At 45.1% G+C, this 24633-nt stretch overlaps 1 protein-coding gene across 1 annotated transcript; it reads left to right on the top strand.

Moving 5' to 3' along the window:
• The first annotated feature begins 16424 nt into the window (after positions 1–16424).
• On the top strand, positions 16425–17525 carry LOC121745854 (lysine-specific demethylase 6B-like). Its single transcript, XM_042139801.1, has one exon. It carries the CDS (start codon positions 16425–16427, stop codon positions 17523–17525), a length of 1101 nt encoding a protein of 366 aa, XP_041995735.1.
• The last annotated feature ends 7108 nt before the right edge of the window (positions 17526–24633 follow it).

Raw genomic sequence — 24633 nt, forward strand, 5'->3', positions numbered from 1 at the left:
ATCAAAGCCCACAAAGCCAAAACCTGAATCCTGTTTATGTACCACCCCACCAGAGAAACTTCCACAGTTTCCAAAATCAGCCAAATCATGCACCCCAACACCATCAGAACCAAAATCAGTTTCAAGCCCAGTACCAGAATCAATATCCTCAAGATCAGTACGTCCCTCCTGCCCAGTATAACCAATACCCGCCTAATCAAGGCCAGCAAAACTTCCAGAACTATCAACACCAAGGGCCGAATCATTTCCAAAATCCGAACAGGCCAAGGAGGTCCGTTGAGGACATGATAGGTGAAATGCTAGCGTCACAACAGAGCATCAAAGGAGACTTGCAATCCCATAACGAGGTCGTGCAGGGGATGCAAAATGCCCAGAAAGAACATAAGGCGAACATGGATATGATGAATAGGCAGTTAGCCCAACTGGCCAGTTCGGTGGGGGATTTGAAGGGAAATGCAGGTAAACTCCCATCTACAGTCCAAATGCCCGACAAGGCAAATGTGAGTAAGGTTACGTTGCGGACCGGAACTACTTATGACGCGCCTCAACCCAAACGACCTAGTGGAGGATCTAACGGAACGAAGATAGGAGGCGATACCGTTTCAGCGGAAGAACTAGGGAGGCCTATGCCTCAGATGCAGGATCCATTCTTCTTGGATGCTACACCAATTGTAGGAGATGAACCCGAAACCCTACTGACCAGGAAGGAACCTCATCGAGAGGAAGAGCCCAGAATGGAAGCCCAGACTCAGGAACTACCCCGGAAAGACTCCAAGAAGGTTGCTAAGGGACAAGTAGATGAGAAAAAAAGGGAGAAACCATTCCCATTCTGATTTGTTACAAAGAGGAAGAAAGAGAACCCGGTTGACTATTTGTCGATTTTTGGGAAGTTGGATGTCACCATACCATTTCTCCAAGCCGTGAAACTACCCCCTCTTGGGAAATTCATAAAGGACTTCATAGCCGGGAGAGCCCAGAAAGATGGCAAGATTATGGTGGAAGGGATAGCGTCAGCAATAGTGCAAGAGACGTTACCACCCAAGAGAGCCGACCCAGGTATGTTTACCTTACCAATAACTGTTGGAGATGTGAAGGTCGAACATGCAATGTGTGATTTGGGGGCGTCTATAAATGTCATGCCATTGTCTATCTATAACCGGTTGAAGGGAGTGAGGCTGTCAAGTACTAGAGTATTGATCCAACTGGCTGATAGGTCGTGCATAAGTCCGGAGGGAGTTTTAGAGGATGTATTAGTTAGAGTGCATGATTTTACATACCCTGCTGATTTTTATGTGATCAAAATGAGTGAGCATGAAGCGAGGGAGTCTAGTGGAGTCTTGTTAGGAAGACCATTTTTGAGAACGGCCAAGACGATCGTGGATATGGCTGAGGGGACTATTTGCATTGATTTTCATGGGGAGAAGTTTACCTTTGATATAAATGATGCCATGAAGAAACCTATTGATTCTGAAAATCTATGCTATGTTGATGTGATTGACCCTTTAGTCTAAGATTTTCTTGAGACCGAACTATTGCAGGAGAGACTCCAGGCTTTAGATGTTTATGAACAGGCTGACGTAGAAGCTGCTGCATGGTGTGATCTGATCAGTAGCCAGGGGTTGACCGATGAAGAAATTGAAGGAGCAATCAAGGATTTTTGTCAAAAGTCGGAGTTCATAGGAGCCGCAGGGGCTCAGCTACCAGTCAGTATAGAAGAACCATCAGAAGGAGATTTGGAAAAAGGGGAAGAGTCCAAGAAAAACCCCCTAACCGAAGACACACTTCCACCCCAAGTTGAGCTGAAGAAGTTACCCTCGAATTTGAAGTATGCCTTCCTCGGAGGTGAGGACTCCTATCCAGTAATCATCAGCAGCAGCCTTACGAAGGAACAAGAAGCCAGGCTACTGACCGTGCTGAGCAAGAACAAGAAGGCGATTGGATGGAGTCTTACAGATTTAGTTGGAATTAGCCCCGACGTCTGCATGCACCATATTAGGCTGGAAGAGGGAGCAAAGGCACATCGAGATGCCCAAAGGAAAGTAAACCCTAACATGCGAGAGGAAATATTGAAGGAAATCTTGAAGTTGTTGTCGCTAGGGATTATCTATTCAGTGCCGGACAGTGAGTGGGTCAGCTCGATCCACATGGTTCCAAAGAAGTCGGGAATCCAAGTCGTCCAAAATGAGAGGAATGAGCTGATTCCAACGCGGCTAGTCACGGGTTGGCGAATGTGCATCGATTACCGCAAGCTGAACAATGCAACAAGGAAGGATCACTTCCCTCTGCCTTTTATCGACCAGATGTTGGAGCGACTCGCTGGGAAGAAGTACTTTTGCTTCTTGGATGGGTACAACGGATATTTCCAAATCTACGTGGATCCTGAAGACCAGGATAAGACCACCTTCACTTGCCCATTCGGAACTTATGCATACCGGCGCATGCCTTTCGGCCTATGCAACGCTCCAGGTACGTTTCAACGTTGCATGATGAGCATATTTTCTGATTTGATTGAGGATTGCATAGAGATATTCATGGATGACTTTACGGTCTACGGAGACTCGTTCGATTCTTGCCTTCATCATTTGGATATAGTTCTTGAGAGATGTCAAGCGAAGAGTTTGGTTTTGAACTTTGAGAAGTGCCATTTTATGGTCACCGAAGGGATTGTTCTGGGACACGTGGTCTCGGAAAGGGGAATCCAGGTGGATCGAGCAAAGGTGGACGTTATATCTAAATTACCGTTCCCTACTGATCAGAAGGGGATTAGGGGTTTTCTGGGGCATGCCGGATTTTATCGACGATTTATTAAGGATTTCTCCAAAATCGCCCAACCCCTTACCAGGCTACTTCAAAATGACGTGGAGTTCGTTTTTGATGAGCAATGCAAGGCTGCTTTCAATCTTCTCAAGGAAAAGCTGATATCCGCACCTATCATACGGGCTCCTGACTGGGACCATCCTTTCGAAGTAATGTGCGACGCCAGCGACTTTGCGGTAGGGGCAGTGCTGGGTCAGAAGATCGATGGGAAGAGGTACGTAATTTTTTATGCGTCCAAGACTTTGAATCAAGCCCAGCGGAATTACGATACCACTGAAAAGGAGATGCTGGCAGTGGTGTATTCTTTCGAGAAGTTCCGGCCATATTTGTTGGGATCCAGGGTCATAGTATATACTGACCATGCAGCCATTAAGTATCTGATTGCCAAGAAGGAATCCAAACCACGCTTGATCCGATGGGTACTCTTGTTACAAGAATTTGATTGGGAGGTGGAAGATAAGAGAGGAGTCGAGAACAAGGTGGCAGACCATTTGAGCAGAATAATGCAAGATGGAAACAGTGACGAAGTGCATGACAAGTTTCCAGAGGAACATTTATGTGAGGTGATTTTTGCGCCCAGGAAAATTGATTGGGAAGAAGTATACAAACTTACTGGTCAGAATGATACAGCAAAAGGAAAGGAGAAGGTAGGGCAGGAGCCATGGTATACGGACCTGGCCAACTACCTAGTAACTGGAGAACTTCCAGAAGCACCAAGTGTTACCAAGGCACAAAGAATGAAGATCAAGAGTGAAGCAAAATACTACTTTTGGGACGACCCCTACCTATGGAGGGTAGGATCCGATCAAGTGATAAGAAGGTGCATTCCTGACTGGGAGCAGCGGGATGTTCTAACCCACTGCCATTCGTTAGCATGCGGAGGACATTTCGGATCCAAGAAGACGGCAAGGAAGATTATGGATAGCGGCTTTTATTGGCCAACACTCAACAAAGATGCGTACGAGTTCTGCAGAAGTTGCGAGCGTTGCCAACTGACCGGTGGAATATCTGCCCGGGACGAAATGCCGCAGGTACCCATAATAGTTTGCGAGCTATTCGACATATGGGGAATGGATTTCATGGGGCCTTTTCCTTCGTCCTATGGCAATCTGTATATCCTAGTCGGGGTAGATTACGTCTCCAAATGGGTAGAAGCCAAGGCCACAAGTACGTGTGAAGCAAAGGAGGTGGCCAAGTTCTTAAAGAGTCATATTTTCAGCCGGTTCGGAGTTCCAAGGGCGATCATATCAGATCAAGGTACACACTTCTGTAATCGCACAATTGAAGCCTTAATGAAGAAATACGGTGTGCACCATAGACTTTCCAGCCCGTACCATCCGCAAGCCAATGGTCAAGCGGAGATCTCTAACCGTGAGATAAAGAAGATTTTGGAGAAGACTGTGAACACTTCGAGGAAAGACTGGAGTGTGAGGTTAGAGGATGCTCTCTGGGCGTATCGAACAGCCTACAAAACCCCCATAGGCATGTCCCCTTACCGGATCGTTTTTGGGAAGATGTGCCATTTACCGGTTGGGATCGAGCATCGAGCATACTGGGCAGTACAGAAAGTGAATATGGATGCTACAGCCTGCGAAGAGGAAAGGAAGCTGCAGCTGCAGGAGCTTGAGGAACTTAGATTGGAGTCATTCGACTCAACCATGTGGTACAAGGAGCGAACCAAACTGTGGCATGATCGAAATCTGAGAACTAAAGAGCTCCACGTTGGCCAGAAAGTACTACTCTTCCAGTCAAGATTGAAGCTTATGCCAGGGAAACTTAAGTCCAAATGGACAGGACCTTACATCATAACTGCACTCAGATCCAATGGAGCAGTAGAAATTTCAGGGAGTTTTCCTAACTCGGAACCTTTCATAGTAAATGGACATAGGTTGAAAATATTCAGGGAGAATAGCGAAGTGGGTGTAGTGGATGAAATTCCACTGCAAACACTTACATCGGTTTCATACTGATCAGTAAGATAGGAATTTGGAATTCCACATGGCTAGTTCCATTTTGATAATTTTCTGCGTATACTGGCCAAGTAGGATTCCAAATTACCCAAGAAAGGTGTAAATATTGTAAATACGTAATTAGTCTTTGCATGTCAGATAATTTCTAAGAAAATCCAAAAATATTTTCGGGCCTTAAATTTAATTTGGAATACACATTGACCAAGAGACTACCTATTTGGTGCTATTTCAATTCTAATTTAAGAGCCCATTTGAATTATTTCCCTTATTAGGCAAGTAATGGTAGGTTTCGAGAAAAGACGAAATTTTGAATTAAGACTTATGCAGCTTTTGCAGGGTGGCAGCGGCTGGAGTGGCGTGGAGCAGAGAGAGTAGACGCGATAGCCAATCAGGGGCCAGCATTCCTAACTGCCTTCCGTCCAAGCGTCGCGACTGGCAACTCCCTATAGCCGGTTGTAACCACCTGCAACTGCTATCTCTCGCCTAAATTAAACGACCGTCCCAAACTTTATCCCTCACAAACCCTCATTTTCAAATTCCCTTTTTTCAAGAGATATTATCCCATACTCTCTCAAGAAAGCGTAAATCACAAACCCTCATTTTCTTCCATTTTCTCCCAGATATCAAGACCAAATTCCACTCTTTACAAGCCCTAATTTTCAGCCATGGGGACGAAAGCATTTGCTACCAAAATCAAACCGGCCTCAAAGAAAGCCAGTGAGGAAGGAAACCTTGAAATACCACCACCACTAAACCCACAACGTCCCGCGCCAACACAACAAGCCCCGCCGATGGTCTCTCTGGATGCAATGGCGGAGTTTCTCTGATTGCAGGATCCGAATAGGAATTGGGCAGCGGAGTTAGAGTATTTTAACCAAGGTAGAGGGCAAGGGAGCGGAGCCGGAGCAACTCATGCGGCAACCATGCCAGTAACCACTACGCAACCCTTGACCCCTATTTCATCTACATTGCCGATTCCGTCGATGATTCCCCAAGAAAGCAACCCCCCAACTGAAGCCGAAATGACAGAGACGGAAGGAATTTTTCCGACGACCCAGGAAGCCGAACTTGAGGATTTCGAGGCCATTGCGGCTTATTATGCCTCTGATGAAGAAGAAAGAGCGGAAAGGCTGAGAAGGGAGCAACAAGACCAGGAAGGGGGAGAAGGAATTGAGGAGACGCCAGAAGTGGAAGCGGTTCGCCAAGAAGTAATTAGGGAGGAGATCGACCTGAATAAGTCGGCCAAAAAGCGCGGCCTCATGACGGAAACGGAGTTTGAATCAATAGTGGAAGAGGTGAATCGCAGGGAAGATACTGCTCTAATGGCTGAGGGTCTAGACCTCGCATCGAGGGCAGTAGGAGAGGATGAACAAGCTTTTACAGAACCCATACCGAAGGATAAGGCATCCCAGTCAGTAGGGGAAGAGGAGAGGGAAGAACAGAGTGAAGAGAAAAGGCCAGAGCCAGTTGATACCCTAGTGGAAGCAGGGGATGATCGAATGCAAGTAGATGAGGAGAGACCAACCGTAGACACTCAAGTACAGGAAGCTGTGGCGCCTCCCGTCTTAAAACCCCACCCAGTGAAGCGGCAATTGGTTCTGAAGACGCGGGTATCTCAGCGATGCCTGGGTAAAAGAGCAGCCAGCAAGGCCAAGACAAGCACGGCTGAGAACCTAGTAGAGATCGAGAGCGAGGAAGAACAAGCCACTCCAACGAAGGCAGGGGGTGAACCTGCACAGCCTACTGCTCAGGAGGAAGAAACACAATATCAGCGAGCCAGAAAGAGGAAAGGGAAGGCTCCAATCCAGAAGAAAGCAGTAACAAAGAGGTCCAGGGCAGCAAACACAGGAATTGTGATTACCGAAGCTTCTCAGAGGATCCCATCGAGCCGGCAAGAGCAGAGTGATAGTGAGTATGAGATTAGTGAGGAGTCTGCATCGGATAGTGATGAGTCCGTGGAAGAGGAGGAATATGGGGAGCAGTCGCTCCCAGGTGATCACCGAGAGCTTGTCCACCCACCAGTGGAGAGGCTCCGATATAGAAGATGGACCATGGATTTCACAAATGAGATCGCCGAGGAGATGAAACTCTCGAGAAGCAGAAACTGAAGGATACCTTCGAGAGTCTGGACAATGGCAGCAAGGAAATTAAGTGCGGCAAGGTAATACACTACCCTTCTCTGGATGAACTAGGTGTTCGTGACCAATTCCTTGCTTATATAAATGCTTTGGGTTTTGAGTGGCTACTGCAAAATGGGGATCCACGTATCAGTGTGAGATTAGCGAAGGAGTTCTTCACTACCTTTCGGTTTAAGGTGACAACGGACCTGGATGAAGTGTCCATTAGTTTTAGATTGTTTGCGGCAGAGTTTAGTATGAACTTGATAGAGTGGACATGTCGGATGGGCATGTGTACATTGGAAGAAGCGATCAGTTCTGAGTGGAGAGACAGGGAGAGGGGTATCCCTCGTAGGCACGTGGATTTTGATCAACAGGAGGCCTGGGCTGAACTTACTCACCCCGGCGCTGGAGAATTCACGTCCACTGTTTCCCGTTCCATCCATTTCAATGATCCAGTTCTGCGACTAATACAGCTCCACCTTGATGCCAACCTGCTGGGCCAATCTAACTCAGCCGTCCGCACTTCAATGACGGAGGTGTATCTCCTTTGGTGCGCAAGACAGGGACGCAAGCTGCATCTTGGATTTTGGACGGCATATCAGTGCCACTTGATCGCTACGCACCCTGCCAGAAACCTCACTCTTTGCCACATTTTGGGAGCTTTCGTAAGCAACAACCTCATTATCACTGAGGCTGAAGACTTGTCTCCGCTGCCCATGGTGCGGCCACCGGGATTATTTGACATACCTTACTTCGTTAGGACAAATGCGGTCTACATGAGGGTGGGGCGACCGCAATTTTATGCAATGGGTGAGGAAGCCACGGCAGGAGGAAGAGTCGCGTTATTGGAAAGGACGGTTACTGAATTGGCGGAGGAGAACAGCCAGATGAGGGCAGAAATGATCCGATTGGCATCAGTAGTGGAACGGGTGTTGAAGGAATCTGCGGAGCAGAGGATACTGACCCAGAGGCAAGCGTCTATGGATGTGATCGTGACTAAATTAGGATAGGAGAACCACAAGATACAGACGGAGATGAATAGGATGTTGTCCATGATCGACAATATCCTAGAGGAGGTGAGCCACCAGAGGGCGGCTGAAGCTATGAGAGTAAGGGGCAGTGTAGCCCAGGATACCGGACCAAGCGGCCATGCTGGCCAGGATGTTGAACCACAAGTCCCAGAGACCGTAGTGAAGGAGCAAGAGGAAGAGAAAGCCGAGGTGCCGGCAACTGCCGAGGAGCCGGCAAAGGATGATGAGAACCAAGCTGGAATGGAGACAGACCAACCGGAGGACCAACCGATAGAACGACCTGCACCACCTGCCCCACGAAGGAGCAGGAGACTCCGATAGACCCCCCCTTACTGACCAAGTTAGTTTTTCTTTTTAAGTTTCAGTTTTTCTTTTAACTTTTCGTATTGTTGTTATGAGTTGGTTTTTGTTTAGGTAGTATAATTTGTGTTTGTGCGCAAACCCCACTTCATAACACTTAGCCTATTCCATAGTCTAAGTGTGAGAAGTTAAGGGTTTGTTTCTTTGGAGCATGTTTTCTTTGTTTTGTTTGTTTTGTTTTCTATGTCGCTTGCATGTTAGCTCACACTTAGCCTATTGCATGGTCTAAGTGTGAGGAGTTTGTATATATGTGTTTGTGGTTATGTTTTGTTGATCTCTGTATAGGTGATAAAACCTCTCTCACTTAGCCTATTCCATAGTCTAAGTGTGAGAAGTTTTTATTTTAGTTTTGCTGTTTGTTGTCTGTGTGCCATCGTACTGGCCATTACCTTTTCCACTTCACAGCCTTATCTGAGGGCAGACACTTGTGAAGTGAGAGGGGGGACGCAATGGCCAGTAGGATGTATGTATATATGTGTAGTCTTTGTGTTTGTGCTTTTGTTTTGTTTTGTTAGGTCTAGTTTTATGTTGTGTGTGATTGGGCGTAAAACTCAACCGTCTTGAGCTGAAGGTGAGGGGAATTGAGGGAGATAGGACATGCTGGAAAACCTAAACCATCCCCGTTAGTACCTCCTAGTCAGGATAGATGAGGTGAGTATGAGAGAAAAGCCCATACTTAGAGCCAAACACGAAAGCCCTCTAAAAATGTGAGTTATAAGCCTTAAAGTGGAACCACTTTCCACATATATTGGAAAGAAAAGAGAGGCTGCCACAATTCGCCTAGGGTGAAGTGATCACGGGTAGCAAATACTGAAGGCAGTAGGAACCCCCCCCCCCCGTTTAAAAAAAAAAAAAGAAAAAAAAAACCGCCTTTAGAACCCTTTCTTCTTAACCTTTTATATACCCAGATAAACACCCCAGCCGACTGGGACTGTGTAAGGCATGAAACAAATGGAGCTTACTGGCCAGGAAGAAGTGCGGGAAAGCAGAAACCAGCTGGGCGAAAAAGTTAAAAGAAAATCGACCAGGGAGTCATTCCCAGTCCAAAAAAGAGAAGAAGGAATAAGGGTGGCGAAGCCACGAAGGAACGAAAAAAAAAAAAAAACGAAAAAAGAGGGAACCGAGAAAATGAAGAAAATGGTCAGAAAGATTTGACCACAAAAAAAGAGATGAATGAAGGAATAAGGGTGGCGAAGCCACAAGATGCTACTGACCAGTGGAGACCAAAGCCAGAAGCGCCAACTAAAGAAAGCAACTGATCAGAAGCCTAATATACACAGTCCCCCCCGCATAAATAAAAATAGAAATTTTGAACCTTAGATCCTTAGGAACATCCACCGAAAACATTACAAGCCAACAACCCCGTTACAAGCCTATAAGTCCTTCAGTAGCCGCTCGTGGAATCTAAGTCCGAAGCAATTGTGGTGAGCATAATGAGAGAATGCAGTCCTAACATTCCTGGTGAGGTATGAGTGACTGAGCGAACCTAGTGTTGGGCCGAGAGTGTGGGCGATCTTGACAAACAGATATACTGACTGGAAGAGAAAAGGGGGGTGGCAGAAGTTCAAGGCTGTCTAAGGCCAGATTGCACCTGATCCAGAGGGGAGGGATGGTTGAAAATATAGCCCGATCTATGTGTTTTCAGTCTTTTATGTGTTTATGTTTCTCTGTGTTTGTTTGTGTTTTTCTTTGCGTCATAGTTTAGAGTCTAAGTTAGGTAGAGTCGGTCATGGGATTAACCAGGCTAGAATTCGACTTATTCTTTTCTTTGTTTGTTCTTCACGCTTGAGGACAAGCCTGTGGTAAGTGTGAGCAGTTTGATAAGTCGTATTCTAGGCCTTGGTTACGGGTCAGTATGATGTGCTTAATTGATTATATTTGCAAAACAGTTGCTTAAAGTGTGCAGGTTAAGCATTCTAGCCAGTAGGGAAGTTTCGGAATGTTCAGGTGAAGGAGGCGCCAGAATGATCTCATACTGATCAGTATTCGTGCTAAAACGGCTTGAGATGGAGAAGACGGATAGCTGGGACGGATTACCCACAATTAAGGGCAAAGAAGTCAAATTGCAACGAGGATTTACCCTAAAATCAAGGGTAGCCTCCCTATAAAAGGAAGCCAAATTGGAGAGAGAGGACATTCACATAGACACATCCACTCATTCACCACCATCTTTAGGTAGAAAGTTTTCTCGGTAGTTTCAGTCTTTCAGCCGTGTCCCGCTTCTTGCCTCGCCGTAGCCATGACACTTGACGTTCAGATGTTTCCAGAATTCCAGTCATCGTCCATTCCAGCCAGCAAGATCGTAGTTTAGAGTCTCATCGCCCGGAGTGGCAAAACACTTTTACATTGCTTTCGTAGTTTTAAATTTCTCGCTTTCCTTACGTTGGATCTTGTTTGCCTTTGGATATTTTCTGCTTTTGAAGTACTTTGTTGAAGATCCGAAGGTGTTTATGCTATGAAGTTGATTTCCGTTTCGTTTATTGTGGTGTTTCTTTATTCCCTTGCCTAGTTAGCTTAGATCTAAAGTTTCTTGGTGTTTAAGGTGCTGAATCTCTCAATTCCGTTTACGTAACTAATTTCTTTAGGATAGATAAACAAGTACTGTTTGATCGGAAAGTAGATCGTTGCATGCAAAGCTTAGTTTTAATTTCTGATTCGTTCTTTCATGTTGACCAGTATGCAGAAGTCCAGTTTCAGTGTTTGATTTCAAATTTGATTTCTTAGTTTTGGATCTGTGTTTGTGAGTTGTTAATCTGAGTTTTCCGTGTTGAATCTGGAATTGTTATCTGAATTTTGGAAGTGTTTGTTGAAGAAGATGATGTCTATTTCAATTGGAGGGGACCACTTACTTTTCGAGATGCTTTTGCTTTTGTCCTTCACTTTTAGTTAAGCCCTGTCAGCCTAGTCTTCAAACTTCCACTACACTCTGAATATTCTGTTTAGCCCAAAATAGAAACCCGTACCTTCCAAATTTTTTCTGTTACAAAATTGTCTCCCCATTCCACGTACACAGTTACATTCCAAATGTTTTCCTTACCGTCTGACCAGTAGAACACCTCCTTTAAGTTCCAGCCTAGGTAGAAACTCAACCCAAGCGTGGTAGCTAACCAAATCTTCCAAATTGTCACCGCGGTAGTTTAAGAACGCACCATCTCTGTGGGATTCGACCCTTACCACCACTATACTGATCAGTAGAAGTGGGTTGAGGAATCTTTGAAACCAAGGTCTAGGTTAGTTAGGATCTCTATCCTGATCAGTAGGATATATCATTGCTTGAACGACACCTACGCACCAAGGTCCTTTCAGTCACCCTGCGGTCCGGTACTGCCTATGAGGGACCCCAACCGAGGAAACCCAGTGGAGAACCTAGTGGGACAAAGTTAATGAGAGACGTTGTCTAGGAAGGAGAGCTAAACAAACCTCTGCCTCAGATGCAAGATCCGTTTTTCTTAGATGAAACACTATTGGGAAAAGATGAAATCGAAGGCGTACTGCCCATGGAAGACCCTCTAAAGGAACAGAACCCATGAAAGAAACTCCAGCCCAGAATGTGCCCAAGGAAGACTCCGGAAGGGCTGTTGAAGAAGCGGTAGACGAGGCGAAATGAAAAAAATCATTCCCTTACCGTTTCGTGACTAATATGAAGAAAGAGAACCAGTAGATTACCTGTCGATTTTTGGGAAGGTAGATGTCACCATACCATTCCTCCAAGCCGTGAAGCTACCCCCGCTTGGGAAATTTATCAAAGAGTTCATAGTCGGGAAAGCCCAGAAGGATGGAAAGATCATGGTGGAAGGGATAGAGTCAGCAATTGTGCAGGAAAAGCTACCGCCCAAGAGAGCCGATCCAGGTATGTTCACTTTACCTATAACTATAGGAGATGTAAAAATCGAGCATGCAATGTGTGATCTAGGAGCATCTATAAATGTTATGCCATTATCAGTCTATAACCGGTTGCATGGAGTGAAGTTGTCAAACACTAGGGTGTTAATCCAACTGGCTGATCGGTCATGGATAAATCCTGAGGGTGTGCTAGAAAATGTGTTGGTAAGAGTACATGATTTTACTTATCCTGCTGACTTCTATGTGGTCAAGATGAGTGAGTTTGAAGCTAGGGAGTCTACTGGTATATTGTTAGGGAGACCGTTTTTTAGAATAACTAAGATAATCGTGGACATGGCTAAGGGGACAGTTTGCATTGATTTTCATGGAGAGAAATTCACATTTGATATCAATGAGGCCATGAAAAAGCCTATCGATTCTGAAAATCTATGTTATATTGATGTAATTGACCCCCTAGTCCAAGATTTTCTTGAGACCGAATTATTGCAGGAAAAACTCCAAGCTTTGGATGTGTATGGACAAGCTGATGTAGAAGCGGCTGCATGGTGCGATCTGATCAGTAGCCAAGGGTTGACTGATGAAGAGATCGAAGGAGCGATTAAGGAATTTTATCAGAAATCAGAATTTATTGGAGCCGCTGGGGCTCAGCTACCAGTTAGTACAGAGGAACGTTCAGATGGTGAGTTAGAAAGGGAGGGGGACGCTGCAAGGAGCCTTCTAACCGCAGACACACTTCTCCCACAAGTTGAGTTGAAGAAACTGCCAGCAAACCTGAAGTATGCTTTCCTCGGGGTGGAAGATTCATACCCGGTGATAATTAGAGCAGCCTTACGAAAGAGCAAGAGGCGAAACTACTAACTGTACTGAGCAGGAACAAAGAGCAGTTGGATGGAGCCTTACAGATTTGGTGGGAATAAGCCCCGATGTCTGTATGCACCACATCAGGCTAGAAGAAGGAGCAAAAGCACGTCGAGACTCGCAAAGGAAAGTAAACCCTAACATGTGGGAGGAGATATTGAAGGTAATCTTGAAGTTGCTGTCGTTGGGAATTATCTATTCGGTGCCCGATAGCGAGTGGGTCAGCCCCATTCACATGGTCCCCAAGAAGTCAGGGATCCAAGTTGTTCAAAATGAGAGGAATGAGTTGATACCAACAAGGCTCGTCCCTGGTTGGCGGATGTGCATTGATTACCGCAAACTGAATGCCGCAACCAGGAAAGATCACTTCCCCCTGCCGTTCATCGACCAGATGTTGGAGCGACTGGCTGGGAAGAAGTACTTCTGTTTTTTAGATGGGTACAGTAGGTATTTTCAAATCTGCGTGGACCCTGAAGACCAGGACAAAACCACCTTCACCTGCCCATTTGGAACCTACGCTTATAGACGCATGCCATTCGGTCTGTGCAACGCTCCCGGTACATTTCAACGATGTTTGATGAGCATATTTTCTGATCTGATCGAGGAGTGTATAGAGATATTCATGGATGACTTTACAGTCTACGGTGACTCTTTCGACTCGTGCCTTCATCACTTGGACGTAGTTCTGGAGAGGTGTCAAGCAAAGAGCCTAGTCTTGAACTTTGAGAAGTGTCATTTCATGGTTACAGAAGGGATCGTCCTAGGACACGTGGTGTCAGAGAGAGGTATCCAGGTGGATCAAGCTAAAGTGGACGTCATTTCCAAACTGTCTTTCCCTACTGACCAGAAGGAAATAAGGGGTTTTCTGGGGCATGCAGGATTTTATCGACGATTTATTAAGGACTTTGCCAAAATTGCCCAACCCCTTACCAGACTTCTTCAAAACGGGGTGGAGTTCATTTTTTATGAACAGTGCAAGACTGCTTTCAATCTTCTCAAGGAAAAGCTGATATCCGCACCAATCATCTGGGCTCCTGATTGGGACCATCCTTTCGAAGTGATGTGTGATGCCAGCGATTACGCAGTGGGAGCTGTTCTGGGTCAGAAGATCGAGGGAAAAAGGTATGTGATCTTCTATGCATCTAAAACATTGAATCAAGCTCAAAGGAATTATGACACCACTGAGAAGGAGATGATGGCCGTGGTGTATTCATTCGAGAAGTTTCGGTAGTACTTGTTAGGATCCAAGGTCATCGTGTATATTGACCATACGGCCATTAAGTACGTGATTTCCAAGAAAGAATCAAAGCCCCGCTTGATCCGGTGGGTACTCCTGTTACAAGAATTCGATTGGGAAGTGGAAGAGAAAAAATGAGTCTAGAATAAAGTAGCGGATAGTGCAAGATGTGAGCAGCGAGGAGATGCACGACCGGTTCCCGGAGGAACACTTATGTGAGGTGATTTTTTCCATCAGAAAAATTGACTGGGAAGAAGTGATGAAGCTTACTGGCCAGAATGCAACAGCAAAAGGGAAGGAAAAAGTAGGGCAGAAGTCATGGTTTGCGGACCTAGCCAATTACCTAGTCTCAGGAGAACTCCCAGAAGTGCTAAACATTACCAAAGCTCAAAGAATGAAGATCAAAAGTGAAGTAAAATACTACTTTTGGGACGACCCGTACCTTTGGAAAGTAGGAGCATATCAAGTGATAAGAAGATGCATTCCTGACTGGGAGCAGAGGGACGTATTGACACATTGCCACTCTTTGGCATGTGGAGGACACTTCGGTCCCAAGAAAACGGCAAGGAAGATTCTGGACAGTGGCTTTTATTGGCCAACTCTCAACAAAGATACTTATGAATTCTGTAGAAGTTGTGAACGTTGCCAACTGACCGGTGGGATCTCTGCACGAGATGAAATGTCACAAGTCCCAATTATTGTTTGTGAGTTGTTCGACATATGGGGGATGGACTTCATGGGTCCCTTTCCCTCGTCCTATGGGAACTTGTATATTTTAGTCGTAGTTGATTACGTCTCTAAGTGGGTAGAAGCCAAGGCCACGAGCACTTGTGAGGCGAAAGAGGTGGCCAAGTTCCTCAAGAGTAATATTTTCAGCCGGTTCGGGGTACCAAGGGCCATCATATCCGATCAGGGAACCCACTTCTGTAACCGCACTATCGAAGCCTTGATGAAGAAGTACGGTGTGCACCACAGATTATCAAGCCCCTACCACCCACAAGCGAATGGCCAAGCGGAGATCTCTAACCGAGAGATAAAGAACATTCTGGAAAAAACTGTCAACCCATCTAGTGGGAACATTCTGGAATGTCCCCATACCGAATCATTCTTGGGAAGATGTGCCACTTACCAGTGGGAATCGAACATCGAGCATACTGGGCAGTACATCAAGTTAATATGGATGCTAAAGACTGTGAGTAGGAAAGGAAGCTACAGCTACAGGAGTTAGAGGAGCTTAGATTGGAATCTTTTGATTCCTCCATGTGGTATAAAGAGAGAACTAAATTGTGGCACGACATAAATCTAAGGACCAAAGACTTCCATGTTGGCCAGAAAGTACTACTCTTCCAGTCGAGATTGAAGCTAATGCCTGGGAAGCTCAAATCGAAGTGGACAAGGCCTTATGTCATAACCGCACTCCTTGCTAATGGAGCAGTGGAGATTTCAGGGAGTATTCCTAACTCTAAACCTTTTATCGTGAATGGACATAGGCTGAAGGTGTTTAGGGATAATAGTGATGTGGGTGTAGTGGATGAGATTCCACTGCAACCACACACTAAAGTTGCATACTGACCAGTGGGATGTGAATTTAGAGTTCCACTGGGCTAGTTTTTCTTTTAAGCGAAGTTTGCATATGCTGGCCAAGTAGAATTACAAATTATCTAGAGTAAAATGTAAATATTGTAAATACGTAGTAGTTAATAGTTAAATTTCAGCTTGCAACTTAAAAAAAAATTTAATCCAAAAATATTTTTGGACCTTAAATATTAATTTGGAGTACGTACTGACCACCAGAATTTCAATTTGGTGAAACTCCCAATTGTATTTAAGTGTCCTTTTTACTTTGTTACCATTCTGGAAAATAGGGGGAAAAAGCTTAAGGGAGAAAGTTGAAAAGGATAAGGCGAAATTTGAATTTGTGTTTGGCGCAGCTTTTGCAGGGAAGACAGACGACGTCCAATCAGGAGGCAGCGCTCCCAACCGTCTCCCACACGAAGCGGCGTGACCTAGAAACCGCCTATAGCCGATTATAAACCCTTAACTGCTCCATTCTACTCTAAAAAAAGCCACCGCCCATTCCTCTTCACCTCATAAACCCTTACCTACATTCTCTCACCCAAAGCATTCACCATCTCCCCTGAAATCAACACCCAAACAACCCATCTCCGATAACCACCACTGTTCAACCATGGGGAAGAAGAAAATGGCTCACAAACAAGCCTCCGGTAAATTCACTTCCACCGTCCGTAAAGAAACCCCCAAAACACCACCGCCTATTACAGAGCAGCCACCAAACCCACAACCACAGCCGCGACCACCATCACCACAGGCTCCGACGATGGTTTCTTTGAACGCACTGGCGGAGTTCCTCAGACAGCAGGACCCGAATAAAGATTGGGCGGCTGCGTTGGCAGGTTTTAGCCAAATCGGAGGCCAATCAAGCTTGACCGCAGAAACCCCGGTAGTACCAACCCCACCAACCTCCATTCCACCTTCATCAACAATTCCACCAGAAAAGAGATCTCCCTCGACGACCGCACCTTCAGAATACTCGGAACCCTTCCCTCATATTGAACCAATGGATTTTGACTCCCTTTGCGCCTATTATGACTCAGATCCAGCAGTGACCGAAGGGAAAAAAGGCGAAGAGAAGAGGAGTCGGGAGGAAGGAGATGAATCAGAGAGAACACCGGTAGTGGAAACCGTATCCCAAAGAATGGGAAGGGAGGAGATAGATCTGAACGAAACGGCCAGAAAGCAAGGCCTGATGACTGATGAGGAGTTTGAGGAGCTTTTGAACAAGGTGACCAGGATGGAAGATGGCACTGCCAAGATGGCTGAGGGTCTGGACCTCGCATCGGAGGCAGTAGGAGATGGTGAAGAAGCTAGTACAAGGAATGACCCAGAAGGCCTAGCCCACCAGCCAGAAGACGAGGTGGAAGAGAGGCAGACCAGAGAAGAAGAGCCAAAGTCAGTGACTCCCCAGCCAGAAGCAGGGGAGAGTGATACACACATCGAGAAGGATGAGACCGTAGTACGAACAGAGGGGCCAGAGCCTGTGGCACCTCCGGTGTCGAAACCGAAGGCAGTTAAGAGGAAATTGGTGTTGAAGAGCGATCCTAAGGCGGAACGGCCGAAGCCGAAGAGAGTGTCGCAAAGATGCCTAGGGAAATGGACATCCAGCAAGGCGAAAGCAAACACAGCAGCGGATGCAGTGGAGGTTTCAAGTGAAGAAGAAAGGACTACTCCTACAAAACCTGGGGAGGAATCCTTATCAACTACTAACTAGGAAGATGCTTCGACGGCAACCGAAGTGGTCACCCCCACACCGAGTGACCAGAGAGAGGAGACTGATAAGATGGCTGAGGGTCTGGACCTCGCATCTGAGTCAGTAGGTCATGACGAGCCAAGAGATGACAGTACCCATATCTGCGTAGAGACCCAGCCTACTGCCCAGGACAAGCCTTCAACACAAACCGCAGAAGAGCAACTAGAAAAGAATGAAAACGAAGATGAGGACAGATACCGTAAAGAAAGGAAAAGGAAGGGGAAAGCCCCTGTGACAACCAGGCCAAGAGGTAAGAAACAACGCACGAGTAACACCGGCATTGAGATCAGAGAGCCAGAGCAAGGAATCCCACAACACCGTCAGGAGACAAGTGACAGCGAGTACATAGCCAGTGAGGAGTCAGGGTCAGAAAGCGACATCTCGTTAGAAGATGAGGAACTTAGCGAGAAGCATCTCCCACATGACCATCGGGAGTTGACACACCCTCCGGTGGACAGGCTGAGATACAGGCGCCGGGCAGTGGAACTCACAGATGAGCTGGTGGAAGAGATGAAGTTGTTCAACTCCAAAAAGCTCCAAGATGCTTTAGATGATAAGGATGACGAAAGCAAGCAAGTTAAGTATGGAAAGGTACTCCATTTTCTTTCCCTCGATGAGTTGGATGCCCGTGAACCTTTTCTATCTTATGTACGTGCGTTGGGATTTGATTGGTTATTGGAGAATAGGGATACGAATATCCCTGTTAGGCTAGCGAAGGAATTTTTCACAACTTTCAGATTCAAGGTTACTACCGATTTGAACGAGGAGTCAATACGCTTTAGGTTGTTCGGAGAAGAGGTGAGCATGAGTTTGGTTGAATGGACGGTCAGATTGGGGATGTGTAGTTTGGAAGAGGCCATAGGGTCGGACTGGAGGAATAGAGAGAGGGGAATTCCTAGACGCCATATCGACTTTGAACAGGAGGCTTGGGTGGAACTAACTCACCCAGATGCGGGGAAATTTTCATCCACCATATCCCGCTCCATCCATTTCAACAACCCCATCCTGAGCCTGGTTCAGCTCTATCTTGATTTCAATCTGCTAGGGCAGTCAAATTCAGCCGTTCCGGATGTCGATGACAGAACTTTACCTCCTTTGGTGCGCCAAGTGCGGAAGGAGATTACATTTGGGTTTTTGGACAACCTATCAGTGCCATCTCATCACTACATATCCTGCTAGAAATCTTTCCCTGTGCCACCTGCTGGGAGTCTTTGTGAGGAACAACATCACCATTGTGGAGGCTGACGATTTGTCCCCTCGAATATGGTGGATCCTCTTGGCCCGTTTGATACACCCTTCTTCGTCCGAACAAATACTGTCTACATCAGGGAGGGAGTCCCGCGTTTCTACGCTATGGGAGAAGAGACTATCTCTACCGGGCGGGCGACAGCAGGCCGGGGAGAACAGATGCGAGCTCAAAGGCAAGCAAATTTGGAAAAAGTAGTGACAGAGTTAGCGGAGGAAAACCGGCAAGCCAGAACGGAATTGGCACGTCTGACCAAAGTGATATAAAAAATTCTGAAGGAGTTAGAGAAAGGGAAGACAGTTAAGGGAACTGGAACAAGCAGCCATGGAGGCTAGGACGATGCACCACAGGGTACCGAGAAGGAAGGAGAGAAACCAGAGGACGAAGGTGCCAATGAACCAGCGAGATCTGAGGGAGACCAGTCTGATACCGAAGAGGAGGAACCAGAAGAACCTCTTGCACCCAGCCCTGCCCCGCGGAGGAGCAAGAGAATTATATGACCACCCACCCCACTGACCAGTTAGTTTTTCTTTATCTTTTTCAGTTTCAGTTTTATTTGTTGTTTTAGGTAGAGTACTTTTGTGTAGTATGTGTGTTGCAAACCCCATTCACAATACTTAGACTATTCAATAGTCTAAGTGTGAGAAGTACAGGGTTTGCTACTTTGGCGCATGAGTATGTGTTTGTTTACTTGTCGTATGCATGTTAACTCACACTTAGCCTATTGCATAGTCTAAGTGTGAGAAGTTTAGCCTAAATATGTTTTGTTCTTGTTTTGTTTTTGTGTCTATAAGTCGGTCATACTAGCCATTCCAATTTTCCACTTCACAGCCGTATCCGAGGGCAGACACTTGTGAAGTGGGAGGGGGGATACAATGGCCAGTATGACATGTATATATGCGTGATCTGTGTTAACTATACGTGTCAGTGTTTGTCTAGGTCAAGTTTTTTTTATACGTGTTGATTGGGCTTAAAACTCAACTGCCTCGAACTAGCGGTGAGGGGAATTGAGGGAGATCTGAGTCTGAAGCATCTGTGGTTCAGCATTTTGAGAGAAAACAGTCCTAACATCCCCGGTGAGGAATGAGTGACTAAGTGAATCTGTTGTTTGGCCGAGAGTTTGGGTGATCTTGACAAGCAGATATACGGACTGGGAAGGAAAAGGGAGGCGGCAGAAGTTCAAGGTTGTCTAAGGCCGGATTGCACCTAATCCCAAGGGGAGGGATGGTTGAAAATGGAACCCGATCAATGTGTTTAAGTGTTTAGTGTTTGTGTTTATGTGTTCATCCGTCATGTATGTGTTTTTCTTTGCGTCAAAGTTTAGAGTCTAGTTTAAGATAGAGTCGGTCAGGGGTGTAACCAAGCTAGAATTCGACTTATTTCTTTTTGTTTGTTCTTCACGCTTGAGGACAAACATGAGATAAGTGTGAGCAGTTTGATAAGTCGCATTCTAGGCCTTGGTTACTGGTCAGTATACGTGCATAATTGGATTATATCTGCAAAACAGTTGCTAAAGTGTGCAGAGAAAGGGTTCCAGTCAGTAGGAAGGGTTTCGGATAACTCAGGTGAAAAGAGCGCCAGAAGGGTGCAATACTGATCAGTATGCATGCCAGAAAAGGCTCGAGATGGAGAAGAAGGATTGCTAGGACGGATCTGACGGGGTTGGCAGTGGAAGCGTCCATGAGATCCGATCACATAAATTTGATCTATTCAGCAGATTATTTAGACAAATTCTATTCGCGTAATTATCACATGTATCATGCTCATAACTTGAATTAAAACATGCTTTAGCAAATAAAATCCCTAAAACATGCTCACTACGGAATTAGCCAATTTACCTCGTTGATTCAATCAAGAATCGATGATGGCTTGCTCCGTCTCCACGTGAAGATCTTCAGTACTCGACCTCTGATCTTCTGACTGGTGTCCCGGACTATATGCTGATATTTGTGTGGGCAAATCTCACCAGAATACTAGGACTCGAATAATGAAGACAGGACTCAGCTCACGGAGGAAGCAATTTTCGAATTCTCTCTCTATCTAGAGGGGGACGAAAATTCTTGCTTTTTTAATTATTTTTTATGTCTCTTTTATTCTCCGATTTATAAAGTCACATATTGGGCCCAGTCAGGGATCTAAGGAAGAATTTGGACATGGCCTCACCCAATTAGCTTTTTACTAATTAAATTAAACCCACAATTTAATATAAGCTTATATTGGAATATTACAAGCAGCTACTACAGAAGTAATATTGCAATGCCTTTCCAAATCCGAAATTACAAGTATTTCGGGTTTCCTTTTATTTGTTTAATTCATTTCCCGCGCTTAAGATAGAAACATCCATTAATTAATTAATGTCTGTTATGGACTTAATTAATTAACATATTTTATTCTCCAAGAGTGGACTTAGCAAAAACCCTTATTTATTATTCATAGAGTAATTAAACTCCAACTAGTTAGGTTCCGAATAATAAAACCCGCTAGACAATGATCACCACTACCCAATATACCTGGATCGTTGGGTGACGAAAAATCCACACCTTTGGTAAGTCAAAGTAGTAGATACTCAATATCGTATGCTCAATGCTAATGTACATTGATTAAGAAATTAATTATCCAGACCTCGTCTTTCAGTAGATAGCATAAAGACTCGTCTTGCTGTTAGATCCATTCAGTGCTATACCACACCAACGTCATCATATTTTAATAAGGCTTAGAAATAATCGGACTGACATTGCAACCTTTCACGATAGGTAGTCTAGGTCTATCTGGGTTGTGAAATTCTTATTTTTCTTTGTTCAGAACTGACCGCGTACCTTAAATTGAGCACAGCCCACAACCGGTCTACTAGAACAAAGACTTAGACTTATGTTATGTTTGCTTATACATTTAAATATGCCATAAACATCCATTAAATGTAAAACATAACAACATTATGACAAAATTAATCTGTTGCATTCATTGGAAAATAATTATTAGAGTTTTACAGTATTCAATCACTCGAAAGGTGATTTCTAGTATACAAACCCTAACAATCTCCCACTTATACTCAAAACACCTTTCGAGTATACAAAATAGTGTGCACACATCAAATTTCTCCCACTTATACTGAAAGCGAGTTGAGGTCTTGAATGAGTCGAACTACCATCCCTTCAACGTGGCCCTCGAACGGTTTTACCGCCAATGCCTTTGTAAAAGGATCTGCCAGGTTGTTCTCTGACGCAATCTTGACCACTTGTATATCTCCTCTCTGCACTATATCCCTTATGATATGATACTTCCGCTCTATGTGTTTGCTCGCTTTGTGAGCTCTTGGTTCCTTCGAATTTGCCACAGCACCAGAATTGTCACAATAAACCGTGATGCTCGTGGGCAGATTCGCAACCACACCTAGATCCATAAGGAAGTTCTTGAACCATACCGCCTCTTTTGCAGCCTCCGAAGCGGCCACATACTCGGCTTCCATGGTCGAGTCCGCGATGCATTTCTGATTCACACTCTTCCAAATTACGGCTCCACCTCCTAAGGTGAACACATATCCTGAAGTAGATTTTCTCGAGTTCTGATCAGCTTGAAAGTCCGAGTCAGTATATCCCAAAGGACATAGCTCGGCTGCATTGTAAACTAGAGCATAGTCCTTAGTCCGTTTAAGGTACTTGAGTGTGTTCTTTATAGCAGTCCAATGTCCTTGGCCCGGATTCGACTGATATCTTGCCACCATGCCAACAACAAAGCAAATATCAGGCCTCGTACGAAGCATAGCATACATGAGACTTCCAACTGCCGAAGCATATGGAATCCTTCTCATTGCTTGTATCTCAGACGACGTTTTGGGGCACATCTCTTGAGATAGATGGATGCCATGTCTAAAAGGTAAGAAACCTTTCTTGGCATCCTGCATGCTAAAGCGACTAAGTATTGTTTCGATGTAAGGTTCTTGAGATAAGCACAACATCTTCTTTTCTCGATTCCTAAGAACCTTGATCCCGAGGATGTGTCCCGCGTCTCCCATATCCTTCATCTCGAACTGGTTTGACAACCATATTCATACTGATGACAACATCTTTTTATTGTTTCCAATTAGAAGAATGTCATCTACATATAAAACTAAGAACACTACATTCCCCTTTTCAACCTTCTTGTACACACAGCTTTCACTTGGGCATTTTTCGAATCCAAATTTGCAAGCAGTTTGATCGAAACACTAGTTCCATGATCTAGATGCTTGCTTAAGGCCATAAATGGCCTTCTTAAGCTTCCAAACCATGTGTTCCTTGCCCTTTATGGCATAACCTTCGGGTGGTTCCATGTAGATGGTCTCCTCAAGACCGCCATTTAGAAACGCAGTCTTAACGTCCATCTGCCATACATCCTAATCCATATAAGCTACTATAGACAATAGTATCCAGATCGATTTGAGCATGGCCACTGGGGAGAAAGTCTCGTCGTAATCGACACCTTCCTTTTGGGTATACCCCTTAGCCACTAGTCTTGCCTTGAAGACTTTAACTCGTCCATCGGGTCCACGTTTACGTTTATATATCCACTTGCTCCCAATGGCAGTACAGCCTTCGGGTAGGACGGACAAATCGTAGATGTCTTTGTCTATCATAGATTGTAGTTCCGAATCCATTGCTTTCACCCATTCGCAATGATCGACATCTGCCTGCGCTTCCGCAAAGTTCCAGGGATCTAATACATTGCTGTCTGAGGAGTGATCCATAGATTCCCCCAAACCAATGTATCTTTCGGGCTCATGTGAGACCCTCCCACTGCGGCGCGGCACTACAATTCTCGGAATAGAAGTTGAAGTTTCTGGAATTGTTTGTACACTTGGTACTCTTTCTTGGTTAATGGAATTTGTGACAGAAGTTAGTTCATCAACCGCTGGGTTTATGATTCATTACATAGTCTTCCTCTAAGAATGTGGCGTGAGTGCTCACAATAACTTTCTTATCTCGGAGACTAAAGAATTCATAAGCTTTCGTTCCTCTGGGGTACCCTATAAACAAACATACCTCCGTCCTTGATCCTAGCTTAGTTGGATCTTTTTCCAATACATGAGCCGGGCAACCCCAAATCTTGAGATGTGCTAGATTGGGCTTGCACCCAGTCCACAACTCATAAGGAGTAGTATGTACGGATTTTGATGGTAAATTGTCTAAAATATGGCTTGCAGAAAGCAAGGCATGTCCCCAAAACGAAGTAGGTAGCCATGCATAACTCATCATCGATCGGACCATGTTCAATAAGGTCATGTTCCTTCTTTCAGCCACGCCGTTCTGCTGGGGCGTGCCCGGCGCAGTCAGTTGGGATTCAATTCCCGACTCCGACAAGTAGTCCAAAAACTCAGCACTGAGGTACTCGCCTCCACGATCAGATCGTAGGCTTTTGATACTCTTACCATGATACTTCTCCACAAGAGTCTTAAAGTCCTTGAACTTATCAAAAGACTCTGACTTGTGGCGCATCAAATAGACGTATCCAATTTTTAAGAAGTCATCAATAAATGTGATGAAGTATCGAAAACCACCTCTTGCCTCAGTAGAAATTGGACCACATACATCGGAATGAACGAGCTCAAGTACTTCCTTGGCCCTATTGTCCTTAGCCTGAAAAGGCCTCTTGGTCATCTTGCCTTCTAAGCATGACTCACACTTATGAAAAGGTTCCTCCTCTAGATCTCTAATAAGATCTTGTTGAACAAGAGAATGGATCATCCTTTCATTGGCATGACCAAGTCTAAGGTGCCATAAGTACGTTTCGTTCATTGAACTTAAAGGTTCCTTTCGTTTCTTTGAAATTTTCGATGTTGTATTGAGT

Source organism: Salvia splendens, chromosome 8 (assembly GCF_004379255.2).
Source record: "Salvia splendens isolate huo1 chromosome 8, SspV2, whole genome shotgun sequence".
Classification (NCBI taxonomy): Eukaryota; Viridiplantae; Streptophyta; class Magnoliopsida; order Lamiales; family Lamiaceae; genus Salvia; species Salvia splendens.

What these genes read in the sequence shown, in the direction of transcription:
- LOC121745854 (XM_042139801.1), top strand. Translation starts at nt 16,425, where the DNA reads ATGGGGAAGAAGAAAATGGCTCACAAACAAGCCTCCGGTAAATTCACT.